The sequence below is a fragment of the Salmo trutta genome, chromosome 27 (assembly GCF_901001165.1).
Source record: "Salmo trutta chromosome 27, fSalTru1.1, whole genome shotgun sequence".
Classification (NCBI taxonomy): Eukaryota; Metazoa; Chordata; class Actinopteri; order Salmoniformes; family Salmonidae; genus Salmo; species Salmo trutta.
In genome coordinates, this window is record NC_042983.1 from 22,681,541 (window position 1) to 22,696,545 (window position 15,005).

A 15,005-nucleotide genomic window follows, 5' to 3' on the forward strand; every position below is an offset into this window, starting at 1 on the left:
TGGCACTGTGACTTGCATCATTTCCCAGCACACATGTGGTCCGTGGTAACCCTCCGTCTCACCCGTGTGTGAGCATACAGTTCTCCCATTAGTCAGGGAATGCCAACCTGAGGCAGTGAGGCCGTGTTAATTAAGTTCCACTCCCTGTGAGCATTTTAGCAGCGCCTCATCACATTCTCATCCCTGCTGTGGGTCTGTGTTTCACCTTTGACCCCTCTCTCCTCTCCTTCCCTCCCCCCTCCCTCTATCCCCTCCCCCTCTCGCTCCCCTCCCTCTCTCCCTCTTTCCCTCTTAGCCCAAACCACCATTGTGGGTGTGTTCTACCACAACATGCACAGCTACTACACAGGGATCAGCCCCCTCAGGACCAGGTAAGGGGGATGGGAGGACACATAAAGAGCCATGATCATACCAAACAGGAATGCTCTATGTATGAATTATTAACCATTTACTAGTATCATATAAAGTTATCCTGACGAAACACAGTACAGTAGACAGCAAACTTAGTTCAGGGCCTTCAAAAAGTCATGTCATATTCTCATTTATAAGCATTTAGTTGAAAAGGCTTGAGGTTGTTGAATCATCTGTTTGGAATTAGACTAGTCCGAAAAGTACGGAATAAACAAAATTGTTTACTTTGCACGCCGCGCAATTATGAATTACCGCCATTGAGAAGAAGTGATCTCAGATAATCTATGGGATGTTACGGCACTAAGAGCTCTGAGCGTCAGCCAGGATCACTTCCTGTGTGTCTCCCCTGGTGGAGTGGCGCCCCTGTTTCCTGTCGTCAACAACGGATCATGCCTGGGGCCAGTCCTTATCAGTCTCCCACCAGGCTGTCTCTCATCTCACCACTTAACCTCCACTGATTGATACACCCTGCCATTAACTTCATACAGGAACTCGACCCCATACTTCTTTCCCCATCAATAGGGGATGCGTATTTCGATAATGCTGTGACATTTATTCTTTGCATGACTTGGAATTTGATTAAAGTAATTAAGTGGTATACGCCTAAACAAACTTGTTTGCTTTAAAACATGTAGTAACTGGCAGACTTCATCAATGGCATAATTGTGTCTTTTATGCTCAATAAGTTGGACTGACTATATTGTGGCTGTCACGGCTGTTTGAAGGAGTGGACCAAGATACAGCGTTTTCGTAGTTCCACATATTTATTAAAAGTGACAAAACAAACCGTGACGCAGAGAGGACAACACACTACTAAAAAGACAATAACCCACATACAACAATGCGAAAACCCCTACTTAAATATGATCTCTAATCAGAGGCAATGAGGATCAGCTGCCTCCAATTAGAGATCAACCCCAAACAATCCCAACATAGAAATAGAAAACTAGAACTTAAACATAGAAATAGAAAACATAGATCAGCCCAAAACACCCCCTGTCACGCCCTGCCCTACTCTACTATAGAAAATGACATCTTACTAGGGTCAGGACGTGACAGTGGCCCTCAATACGGCACGTAACTTTGACTGCCTCTTCAGAAATCCAGCTCTAAATATAATATGTATAAGTTATAAGGCAATTGGGATTAATCTGCTTCGGCAACAACATATAACAATATACTTTATTCTAAACGAGTTTCTCCGTAAAGCGGATGATAATGATAAACACGTTTCTTTTACAATTGATGGTGAGGTTAGTTCATAATGGTTGTGTTTCACTCCCCAGTGGGTGAGAATGTCCGTCTGCACAATGATATGGGGGTGTTGCCTCTACAACCTACCGTCACTTACTAGAAAAGCTCCTGACGAGATGCTGTGTTTTCACTGTGATTGATGACGTTGACAGATGTATCAGAGTCCCACTCCCATGCTACTGTTCTGAGCCCTCTCTGACACTACTGTGTCGATAGAACACCCCAGCAGAGATCTTATTGGTGTTCGAGTGACATTCTGTATCATCTCTCTCTCTCTCTCTCTCTCTCTCACTCTCTCACTCTCTCACTCTCTCACTCTCTCTCACTCTCACTCTCACTCTCTCACTCCCACTCCCACTCCCACTCCCACTCCCACTCCCACTCCCACTCCCACTCTCACTCACTCACTCACTCAGGATCAACGAGGCGGCTGATTTCAAAGACCATAAGATCCAGGTGGCCAGTTTCCTCATCTCACTGAAGGTGGAGCCATCGCCTGCCCTGTCCGTCAACCTGTCTGGGTCTCCGCTCATCAAGATCGTCCTCACACATATCCTGGTAAGAGTACATCACCAACACATATACATCACCTAGGATTACTCCAGTGTATTGAAATACCAAGCTATGTCAATGGATTACCATTTTACTGGCAATAAGAAACCTTTCATCTCTGTCTTAGTGAAGGACTTGAAATTGTGCTGAAAAACTGCTTAGCAATAGTTTTCCTGAAATAAGCAGCACAGTTGTTGGGGGCAGTATTCTTACCTTATCAGAAGGAATAAGGGTGTGATTTTTAGATTATTCTCAGCTGTTTTCTCTCACAGTATGTGAAGGGAACTGTGTTTCTTGTGGAAAGAGGATTGTAAAAGGAAATATATTTGGGTTTTCATTTGTCCCAAACTCTTTATTGAAACAAAAGTGATTCTAGACATTTGAACTGTAGACTTTGGGTACTTTTAAAGGAACGATAATTTGAGTTCATGAATAACATATTTTTTGCCTTTCTGCTTTGTGGCAGGGATTTAGTGGAGAAAGTGTTGCCAGCTTTCCATGGGAAATGCATTTGAAACCCATAATGAAAGTTAACTTAGAAGACGTGTATGGCAATTGTTAGCCCTCTAAATGCAGAAATGCAATGGAGAGCTCTAAAGTCCATCCATAGAACACTCTTCTTCAACACACAGAAAGAGTAAGAATGATCGAGTCATCCCATCCATCTTATTCCCAAAAACTTTTTCCATAAACATTCAATTGTTGCATAAGGACCAAATGATCTCACAAGATATCATCCAACATTTTTTACCAAAAATGAGATGTGATAGTTTTCCATCAACAGCTAACATAAGCAGCCGTCCATTAGACGTGGAGAGAATGTGCTTCTCCTGCCATGTGAGCTGCTCAGTAGAAAATATTCACTTGCTAGTGAATCGCCATCAAAGGTGTTTTTTTCTCTTCAGTCTTTCTTAAGAGCACAAATGAAAACCAAGCGGCTTTGTGAAACCATGGCAATGGGTGTTGTTTGCCTCCATTTTCCCCCTGGAAATAAATGTTTATGCTGCAGTGATCTGGCCACGTTCCTGTGACATGATTACTGTGTTTGTTTTAGCAGACACTACGGGAGAGGGGAGAATGTCTTTCTCTTATGAAGTGCTGGAGATGTGTTCCAGTGCTCTTTCATCTTGATTCAAGGTGTTTCTATTTACAGTCACTGAGACTGCCTTAGTGCTCATTGTTATGGTGCCAAAATAAAGTAGTGATAAATCAATGGTTTTCACAGAAATCCCCCTCCAATTAACATTGATCTTGTGTCGGGAATAGTTTGGACCTCAATTCCAGTGACAACAAATATGCACCACTGCTGCTTTCATCAGTTTTATGACGAATTACCATACAGTATGTGATTTGGGTTTTTAACTTGGTGTCAACATCTAACATAAGACAATATACAGATTCTGAGACTTACAGTGCATACGGAAAGTATTCAGACCCCTTGACTTTTTCCACATTTTGTTATGTTACAGCCTTATTCTAAAATGTCTTAAATCAAAGAAATGCCATTATCAATCTACACACAATGCCCATTAATGACAAAGTGAAAACAGGTTTTTAGACATTTTTGCAAATACCTTATTTACATACAGTTGATGTCGGAAGTTTCCATACACCTAGGTTGGAGTCATTGAAACTCGTTTTTCAACCACTCCACAAATTTCTTGTTAACCTGTCTGGGCCAGTGGGACGCTTGCGTCCCACCCTAATCAACAGCCAGTGGAATCGCGTCGCGCGAAATGCAAAACCTCATAAATGCTATAACTTCAATTTCTCAAACATATGACTATTTTACACCGTTTTATAGATACACCTCTCCTGAATCGAACCACGTTGTCCGATTTCAAAAAGGCTTTACAGCAAAAGCAAAACATTAGATTATGTTAGGAGAGAACCCAGCCAGAAATAATCACACAGCCATTTTCAAAGCAACTAGCATGCATCAAAAATACCCAAAACACAGCTAAATGCAGCACTAACCTTTGACAATCTTCATCAGATGACAATCTTAGGACATCATGTTACACAATACATGCATTTTTTGTTCGATAAAGTTCATATTTATATATAAAAACAGCATTTTACATCGGCGCGTGACATTCAGAAAATCTTTTCCCTCAAATGCTTCCGATGAATCAGCGCTACAATTTACAAAATTACTTTTCGAAAACATTGTTAAAATGTAATATTGTCATTCAAAGACTTATAGATTAACATGTCTTGAATGCCACTGCTTTGCCAGATTTAAAAATAACTTTACTGGGAAATCACACTTTGCAATAAACGACGTGGTATACCCAGCAAAATAGGCTAGGCTATACATGTTGGAGCCATCTTGGAATGATCAACCATCAAAAATACTATTGTAAATAAAACCTTACCTTTGATTATCTTTATCAGAAAGCACTTCCAGGAATCCCAGGTCCATAACAAATGTAGTTTTGTTCGAAAAAGTTAATAATTTATGTCCCAATTGTTAGCGCGCTCCGAAGGCTACTGAAAATGTACCGTGCTGAGTAGGACTTGTCGTCACGAATGTACAAAAAAAAAATATTTAAGTTCGTTCAAACATGTCAAACGTTGTATAACATAAATCTTTAGGGCCTTTTTCAACCAGAGGTTAAGTAATATTCCATGGGGACGTTTGCATTGTCTTTCAAAACGTTTCGAAAGGGGAGGGTAGCCATGGGCGGCCACGTCATAATGGTAAATGGCCCTCCACCTGTGACCACTTTCCACAGCCTCTCTTTCAGTCAGTTTTGATAGTAGGAGACTCAAACTACTTTGTAAAGACTGGGGACATCTAGTGGAAGCCTTAGGAAGTGCTAAATTATTCATAAGCCCCTGTGTGTTTCAATGGCAAATGTTTGAAGTGAAATCCACACATCAGATTTCAGTTTCCTGTCAGGATTTGTCTCAGGGTTTTGACTGCCAAATGAGTTCTGTTATACTCACAGACACCATTCAAACAGTTTTAGAAACTTCAGGGTGTTTTCTATCCAAATCAAACAATTATATGCATATTCTAGTTACTGGGCAGGAGTAGTAACCAGATTAAATCGGTACGTTTTTTATCCGGCCGTGCAAATACTGCCCCCTATCCCCAACAGGTTTTAACAAACTTTAGTTTTGGCAAGTCGGTTAGGACATGTACTTTGTGCATGACACAAGTAATTTTTCCAACAATTGTTTACAGACTTTTATTTTTTATTTTATTTCACCTTTATTTAATCAGGTAGGCTAGTTGAGAAAGTTCTCCTTTACAACTGCGACCTGGCCAATATAAAGCAAAGCAGTGTGACACAAACAACAACACAGAGTTACACATGGAATAAACAAAACATACAGTCAATAACACAATATAAAAAAAGTATATATACAGTGTGTGCAAATGAGGTTAGATAAGGGAGGTAAGGCAATAAACAGGCCATAGTGGTGAAATAATTACAATTTAGCAATTAAACACTGGAGTGATAGAGACTGGAGTGATAGATGTGCACAAGATGAATGTGTAAGTAGAGATACTGAGGTGCAAAGGAGCAAAAAATAACAGTATGGGGATGAGGTAGTTGGATGGGCTATTTACAGATGCAGTGATCTGTGAGCTGCTCTGACAACTGGTGCTTAAAGTTAGTGAGGGAGATATGAGTTTCCAGCTTCAGTGATTTTTGCAATTCGTTCCAGTAATTGGCAGCAGAGAACTGGAAGGAAAGACGGCCAAAGGAGGAATTGGCTTTGGGGATGACCAGTGAAATATACCTGCCGGAGCATGTGCTACGGGTGGGTGCTGCTATGGTGGCCAGCGAGCTGAGATAAGGCAGGGCTTTACCTAGCAAAGACTTATATATGACCTTGAGCCAGTGGGTTTGGCGACGAATATGAAGCGAGGGCCAGCCAACGAGAGCATACAGGTCGCAGTGGTGGGTAGTATATGGGGCTTTGGTGTCAAAATGGATGGCACTGTGATAGACTGCATCCAATTTGCTGAGTAGTGTTTTGGAGGCTATTTTGTAAATTACATCGCCGAAGTCAAGGATCGGTAGGATAGTCAGTTTTACGAGGGTATGTTTGGCAGCATGAGTGAAGGATGCTTTGTTGGGAAATAGGAAGCCGATTCTAGATTTAATTTTGGATTGGAGATGCTCAATGTGAGTCTGGAAGGAGAGTTTACAGTCTAACCAGACACCTAGGTATTTGTAGATGTCCACATATTCTAAGTCAGAACCGTCCAAAGTAGTGATGCTGGACGGGCGGGCAGGTGCTAGTAGCGATCGGTTGAAGAGCATGCATTTAGTTTTACTTGCATTTAAGAGCAGTTGGAGGCCACAGAAGGAGAGTTGTATGGTATTGAACTCGTCTGGAGGTTAGTTACAGTGGGGGAAAAAAGTATTTGATCCCCTGCTGATTTTGTACGTTTGCCCACTGATGAAGAAAGGATCAGTCTATAATTTTAATGGTAGGTTTATTTGAACAGTGAGAGACAGAATAACAACAAAAATATCCAGAAAAACGCATGTCAAAAATGTTATAAATTGATTTGCATTTTAATGAGGGAAATAAGTATTTGACCCCCTCTCAATCAGAAAGATTTCTGGCTCCCAGATGTCTTTTATACAGGTAACGAGCTGAGATTAGGAGCACACTCTTAAAGGGAGTGCTCCTAACTGCAGCTTGTTACCTGTATAAAAGACACCTGTCCACAGAAGCAATCAATCAGATTCCAAACTCTCCACAATGGCCAAGACCAAAGAGCTCTCCAAGGATGTCAGGGACAAGATTGTAGACCTACACAAGGTTGGAATGGGCTACAAGACCATCGCCAAACAGCTTGGTGAGAAGGTGACAACATTTGGTGCGATTATTCGCAAATGGAAGAAACACAAAAGAACTGTCAATATCCCTCGGCCTGGGGCTCCATGCAAGATTTCACCTCGTGGAGTTGCAATGATCATGAGAATGGTGAGGAATCAGCCCAGAACTACACAGGAGGATCTTGTCAATGATCTCAAGGCAGCTGGGACCATAGTCACCAAGAAAACAATTGGTAACACACTACGCCGTGAAGGACTGAAATCATGCAGCGCCCGCAAGGTCCCCCTGCTCAAGAATACATTTACATGCCCGTCTGAAGTTTGCCAATGAACATCTGAATGACTCAGAGGACAACTGGTGAAAGTGTTGTGGTCAGATGAGACCAAAATGGAGCTATTTGACATCAACTCAACTCGTCGTGTTTGGAGGTGGAGGCATGCTGCCTATGACCCCAAGAACACCATCTCCACTGTCAAACATGGAGGTGGAAACATTATGCTTTGGGGGGGTTTTTCTGCTAAGGGGACAGGACAACTTCACCGCATCAAAGGGACAATGGACGGGGCCATGTACCGTCAAATCTTGGGTGAGAACCTCCTTCCCTCAGCCAGGGCATTGAAAATGGGTAGTGGATGGGTATTCTAGTATGACAGTGACCCAAAACACATGGCCAAGGCAACAAAGGAGTGGCTCAAGAAGAAGCACATTAAGGTCCTGGAGTGGCCTAGCCAGTCTCCAGACCTTAATCCTATAGAAAATCTGCGGAGGGAGCTGAAGGTTCGAGTTGCCAAACGTCAGCCTCGAAACCTTAATGACTTGGAGAAGATCTGCAAAGAGGAGTGGGACAAAATCCCTCCTGAGATGTGTGCAAACCTGGTGGCCAACTACAAGAAACGTCTGACCTCTGTGATTGCCAACAAAGGTTTTGCCACTAAGTACTAAGTCATGTTTTGCAGAGGGGTCAAATACTTATTTCCCTCATTAAAATGCAAATCATTTTATAACATTTTTTACATGCGTTTTTCAAGATTTTTGTTGTTGTTATTCTGTCTCTCACTGTTCAAATAAACCTACTATTAAAATTATAGACTGATAATTTCTTTAAGTGGGCAAACGTACAAAATCAGCAGGGGATCAAATACTTTTTTCCCCCACTGTAACACAGTGTCCAAAGAAGGGCCAGAAGTATACAGAATGGTATCGTCTGAGTAGAGGTGGATCAGAGAATCGCCAGCAGCAAGAGCGACATCATTGATGTATACAGAGAAAAGAGTTGGCACGAGAATTGAACCCTGTGGCATCCCCATAGGCCCACCGATTTATCGCCAGAGGTCCGGACCACAGGCCCACCGATTTGACACACTAACCTCTGTCTGAGAAGTAGTTGGTGAACCAGGCGAGGCAGTCATTTGAGAAACCAAGGCTGTTGAGTCTGCCGATAAGAATGTGGTGATTGACAGAGTCGAAAGCCTTGCCCAGGTCTATGAATACAGCTGCACAGTATTGTCTCTTATCGATGGATGTTATGATATCGTTTAGGACCTTGAGCGTGGCTTAGGTGCACCAATGACCAGCTCAGAAACCAGATTGCATAGCGGAGAAGGTACGGTAGTGTTTGAAATGGTTGGTGATCTGTTTGTTAACTTGGATTTCGAAGACCTTAGAAAGGCAGGGTAGGAAAGATATAGGTCTGTAGCAGTTTGGGTCTAGAGTGTCTCCCCTTTGAAGAGGGGTTTGACCGCGGCAGCTTTCCAATCTTTGGGGATCTCAGACGATACGAAAGAGAGGTTGAACAGGCTAGTAATAGGGGTTGCAACAATTTCGGCTGATAATTTTAGAAAGAGAGGATTCAGATTGTCTGGTCCAGCTGATTTGTAGGGGACCAGATTTTGCAGCTCTTGCAGAACATCAGCTATCTGGATTTGGGTGAAGAAGAAATGGGGGAAGCTTGGGCAAGTTGCTGTGGGGGGGGGGGTGCAGGGCTGATGACCGGGGTAGGGGTGGCCAGGTGGAAAGCCTGGCCAGCCGTAGAAAAATGCTTATTGAAATTCTCAATTATCGTGGATTTATTGGTGGTGACAATGTTTCCTAGCCTCAGTGCAGTGAGCAGCTGGGAGGAGGTGCTCTTATTCTCCATGGACTTTACAGTGTCCCAGGACTTTTTGGAGTTTGTGCTGCAGGATGCAAATTTCTGTTTGAAAAAGCTAGCCTTTGCTTTCCTAACTGCCTATGTATATTGGTTCCTAACTTCCCTGAAAAGTTGCATATCGCGGGGGCTATTCGATTCTAATGCAGTACGCCACAGGACGTTTTTGTGCTGGTCAAGGGCAGTCAGGTCTGGAGTGAACCAAGGGCTATATCTGTTCCTGGTTCAACATTTTTTGAATGGGGCATGCTTATTTAAGACAGATTATTTCACTTATAATCCACTGTATCACAATTCCAGTATTTCAGGAGTTTACATACACTAAATTAACTGTGCCTTTAAACAGCTTGGAAAATTCCAGAAAATGATGTCATGGCTTCATAAGCTTCTGATAGGGTAATTGGCATCATTTGAGTCAATTGGAGGTGTACCTGTGGATGTATTTCAAGGCCTACCTTCAAACTCAATGCCTCTTTGCTTGACATCATGGGAAAATCTAAAGAAATCAGCCAAGACCTCAGAAAAAATAATTGTAGACCTCCACATGTCTGGTTCATCCTTGGGAGGACTTTCCAAACGCCTGAAGGTACCACGTTCATCTGTACAAACAATAGTACGCAAGTATAAACACATGGGACCACGCAGCCGTCATACCACTCAGGAAGGAGACGCGTTCTGTCTCCTAGAGATAAACGTACTTTGGTGCGAAAAGTGCAAATCAATCCCAGAACAACAGCAAAGGACCTTGTGAAGATGCTGGAGGAAACAGGTACAAAAGTATCTATATCCACAGTAAAACATGTGCTATATCGACATTACCTGAAAGGCCGCTCAGCAAGGAAGAAGCCACTGCTCCAAAACCACCATTAAAAAAAGCCAGACTACGGTTTGCAACTGCACATGGGGACAAAGATTGTACTTTTTAGAGAAAGGTCCTCTGGTCTGATGAAACAAAAATAGAACTGTTTGGCCATAATGACCATCGTTATGTTTGGAGGAGAAAGGGGGAGGCTTGCAAGCCGAAGAACACCATCCCAACCGCGAAGCACGGGGGTGGCAGCATCATGTTGCATTGGTGCTGTGCTGCAGGAGGCATTATTTTATAGTATGAAGATTACAATTGAACAAAGCTGAATTAGATAGAAAATATATTTTCTCCAAACGATTTGAGGGAGTGCAAACATGCGGCTATTCTGTGTTGGGCGGTTAACAAAGAAATAGGTACTCCTATATGTTTAATTTAGAGTTATTAATGTAACTTTAGTTGTTCTACATACTGTAAGGAAGTCTGTGTGTAGCTGGTGTATAGGAGTCAGGCACAGGACAGCAGATATGAGTAAATATCCGTATTTTACTCTAACATATAATAAATGCAATACAAAAACAGAGCCCATAACGGACCTTCCTACATAGAAACAATCACTCACAAACAAACATGGGGGAACAGAGGGTTAAATAATGAACAGGTAATTGGGGGATTGAAACCAGGTGTGTAAGACAAAGACAAAACAAATGGAAAATGAAAAGTGGATCGGCGATGGCTAGAAGGCCGGTGACGTCGACCGCCGAACGCCGCCCGAGCAAGGAGAGGGACCGACTTCGGCGGAAGTCGTGACACATACGTTGGGCTATATGTTGTGATTTTTAATACATTCTAAGGCTGCATGTGTCACACCCTGATCTGTTTCACCTGTCTTTGTGCTTGTCTCCACCCCCCCTCCAGGTGTCTCCCATCTGCCCCATTATCCCCTGTGTTCTCTGTTTGTCTGTTGCCAGTTTGTCTTGTCAGGTCCTCGACCTGCCCCGTGTTTATATTAAATTATCTGAGAACTGTACTATCCGTCTCCTGTGTCTGCATCTGGGTCAGATCCTGAGTTGTGATTGTACAGTTCTCAGATAATTTAATATAAACACGGGTCAGGCAATGGGCAGGTCGAGGACAGGCAGAGGTTCGTGATCAGGTCAGAGTCAGGCAGGCAGGCTTGGGGTCAGGGCAGGCAGAGGTTTGTAATCAGGTCAGAGTCAGGCAGGTGCAGGACGTCAGGCAGGCTTTGGGTCAGGGCAGGCAGAATGGTCAGAACTGGGAAAAACTAGGAGACAGAACTTGCGAAAGAGGACGACGGGAAAGCACGCTGGTAAGACCTGACAAGACGAACTGGCAACAGACAGAGAACACAGGTATAAATGCACAGGGGATAATGAGATGGGCGACACCTGGGGGGGGGGGGGGGTGGAGACAAGCACAAAGACAGGTGAAACAGATCCAGGTGTGACAGCATGATGTGACTCTAATGATGATTTGAAAATTTGCTTAAAAGGCATGAGCGCTGCTTTGTTTTTTGCGCAGGCTGTAAACACTTCATCAGTCTCTCATTCACAAGAGGCACTTGATAATGGCTTGAATTACCCGGTGGCATCGCCTTTGTGTGGCCGTAATGCACCCTAAAAAAAATCCATGCCTTTTGCGGCCCTTCTCCTAGAGTGTCTTTCTCACAGGCTACAAGTGAAGACAGACACATCGACGCATCTGCATGCATCCTTATCCAATTCCGAGGCGCCTATTGAAGATATTGTAAAGCAGATTAATACCTCGACAACAGCCAGTGAAATTGCAGGGCGCCAAATTCAAAACAACAGAATCTCATAATTAAAATTCCTCAAGCATACAAGTATTATACACCATTTTAAAGCTTAACTTCTTGTTAATCCAGCCACAGTGTCTGAGGCTTTACGGCGAAAGCATAGCATATGATTATGTTAGGTCAGCGCCTAGTCACAAAAAACATACAGCCATTTTCCAGCCAAAGAGAGGAGTCACAAAAAGCAGAAATAGAGATAAAATTAATCACTAACCTTTGATGATCTTCATCAGATGGCACTCATAGAACTTCATGTTACACAATACATGTATGTTTTGTTCGATAAAGTTCATATTTATATCCAAAAATCTCAGTTTACATTGGCGCGTTATGTTCAGTAATGTTTTACCTCTAAAACATCCAGTGATTTTGCAGGGAGCCACATCAATTTACAGAAATACTCATCATAAACGTTGATATAAGATACAAGTGTTTTACATAGAATTAAAGATACACTTCTCCTTAATGCAACTGCTGTGTCAGATTTCAAAAAAGCTTTACGGCAAAAGCACACCATGCGATAATCTGAGTACAGCGCTCAGGCACCAAAACAAGCCATACAGATACCCGCCATGTTGTGGAGTCAACAAAAGTCATAAATAGCATTATAAATATTCACTTACCTTTTGATGATCTTCATCGGAATGCACTCCCAGGAATCCCAGTTCCACAATAAATGTTCGTTTTTTTTTTGTTCGCGCGTTTAGTTCACTATGCCAAATGCAGAAGGCGCATGCACTAAGTCTAGGCAAAAAGTCAAAAAAGTTGCATTACAGTTTGTAGAAACATGTCCAACGATGTATAGAATCAATCTTTAGGATGTTTTTATCATAAATCTTCAATAATATTCCAACCGGACAATTCCTTTGTCTTTAGAAATGAAAAGGAACTCAGCTCGCTCTCATGGCCACGTGTGTGACTGAGCTCATGGCATTTTTCCAGACACCTGGTTGAAACAGCTCTTATTCTCTCCCCATTCACAGTAGAAGCATGAAACAACGTTCTAAAGACTGTTGACATCTAGTGGAAGCCTTAGGAAGTGCAATATGACCCCACGGACACTGTATATTGGATAGGCAATCACTTGAAAAACTACAAACCTCAGATTTCCCACTTCCTGGTTGGATTTTTCTCAGGTTTTTGCCTGCCATATGAGTTCCGTTTATACTCACAGACATCATTCAAACAGTTTTAGAAACTTCAGAGTGTTTTCTATCCAAATCTACTAATAACATGCATATCCTAGCTTCTGGGCCTGAGTAGCAGGCAGTGTACTCTGGGCACCTTATTCATCGAAGCTACTCAATACTGCCCCCAGATCCCAAAGAAGTCAATGTGCTTAATTTAAAGAAGATATTTGGCCACTTTAGTTGTAATACAAACCTTATCAAAACATATAGGCCTATGGGCTAGGCTGCATGAGGTGTGTGACTATGATTAGAAAATGTTGCAAAAAACAAGCATTGTTTCTTGCCTTATGCCGGGCATCATTCACAAGTGATAGGCTAATATTGTCACCCATCAGACTATTCTTGATTTTATCTTGTCTTTACATATGCTAAATAATATATATGTGAAATTCGCTTTGATTTAGAATGGACCATTATCATGCACCTGTCTCGAAACAGGAGCAGGGGAAAAAACATGTCGTCTCTTCCCTTAAATAGTGAATGGAGGACGCTTTTCCCGTGGTTCATTTTCATGCCAGCCAGGTAGGCTATACTCCTGTTGTAAAGATAAGCATTGTGCTTAATAGTTGCTTAATATTAGGAAAGTTGAGAAATAAATATTGTAGGCTTAGCCTATAGAAAGCTGATGCGATCCTCCTTTTTTTAATAGAGGCCATCACTCAGTTTTCTAGCACAATTGCATAGCCTATATAAATGTTGCACAACATGAGCTCATGGGCTCTCTTGAAGTGTTTGATTCGACTTTCGATCACATTTGCATTGATGCCAGAGTGATTAGAGGGACAATAGAGTGCGGAGTACCAGGCAGTTAGCAAGTTTGGTAGACTACTAATGACCATCAGCAGCATCAGAGCTTGGAGAAGCCTAATTACCGTGACTAAACGGTCACATTGAATTTGATTGACTTCATGACTCGTGACCGCTGGTGTGGCGGTAATACGGTCACTGCAATAGCCCTAGGAGAGACCTGAAAATAGCTGTGCAGCTGCCTGGTACTCAGCACTCCCCATCCAACCTGACAGAGCTTGAGAGGATCTGCAGAGAGGAATGGGAGAAAATCCCCAAATGTAGGTGTGCCAAGCTTGTAGCATCATACCGAAGAAGACTCGAGGCTGTAATTACTGCCAAAGGTGCTTCAACAAAGTACTGAGCAAAGGGTCTGAATACTTAAGTAAATGTAATATTTCTTTTTTTTGCTTTGTCATTATGTGGTATTGTGTGTAGATTGGTGAGGGGGAAAAAAACATTTAATCCATTTTAGAATAAGGCTGTAACGTAACAAAATGTGGAAAAAGTCAAGGGATCTGAATACTTTCCGAATGCACTGTATATTTAGAAGTTGCATACCTCACACATCACTTTTTGTCTGTAACCATAACCAGAAAAGAGGTAAATATGCTATTACTGGTCTGTTGTGAGCCTGAGGATAGATTCAGCCCAAAAGTGACTGACTATTTTTGGAATTTTTATGTCTTTGGGAGCTGGTGGATACTTCACCTTCCAAACTAGGAGAGAGGGAAACTGCTCAAACAGTATGTGGAAGACCTTTCCCGTCATTGTTCACTCCGCTCTTTACTGTCTGTCTAATTCCACTCCAAAAATGGCCTCCCGTGGCGTGCTTCCACTGCTCAGGGGTAGCTAAATGATTTGTGATTGACCCTTCTGCTTTCCCAAAGGTTTTAGCCAGCGAGAGGAGAGAGAGAGACATCTAGTCTGATTAAAGTCTCAGAAGGGGAATTGTGTCAGCAGCACTATAGTACTGTCAGCTCCCCCACATTTCACCGTCCTGGTCATGGTGCCATGGTAACAACAGGTCTTGTGTATTAGTAACACTGTAGTAGAACAGCAGTCACTTACTGTCAGGTCTCGAACACAACAGTAGACACCGTTGACCATTTACCTCACATGGAAGACGCCTGTTTTATGAGCAGAAAAATAAAAACAATGTCATGAACTCTATTGCTGTGAATGCCTAAAACTATAGGTAATTCATTGACGCTGTCA

The 15,005-nt window shown here is 42.4% G+C and overlaps 1 protein-coding gene across 6 annotated transcripts in view; it reads left to right on the forward strand.

The window, feature by feature from the left end:
* The window catches only part of LOC115164607 (adhesion G-protein coupled receptor D1), a 67,398-nt gene that overhangs the window by 23,477 nt on the left and 28,916 nt on the right, over positions 1 to 15,005 (forward strand). For all 6 annotated transcript variants that reach the window (XM_029717265.1, XM_029717266.1, XM_029717267.1 and 3 more), the window contains 2 exons: positions 296 to 371; positions 2,082 to 2,223. In XM_029717265.1, the coding sequence (XP_029573125.1) occupies positions 296 to 371; positions 2,082 to 2,223 (218 nt within the window). The remainder of the gene's footprint in view (positions 1 to 295; positions 372 to 2,081; positions 2,224 to 15,005) is intronic.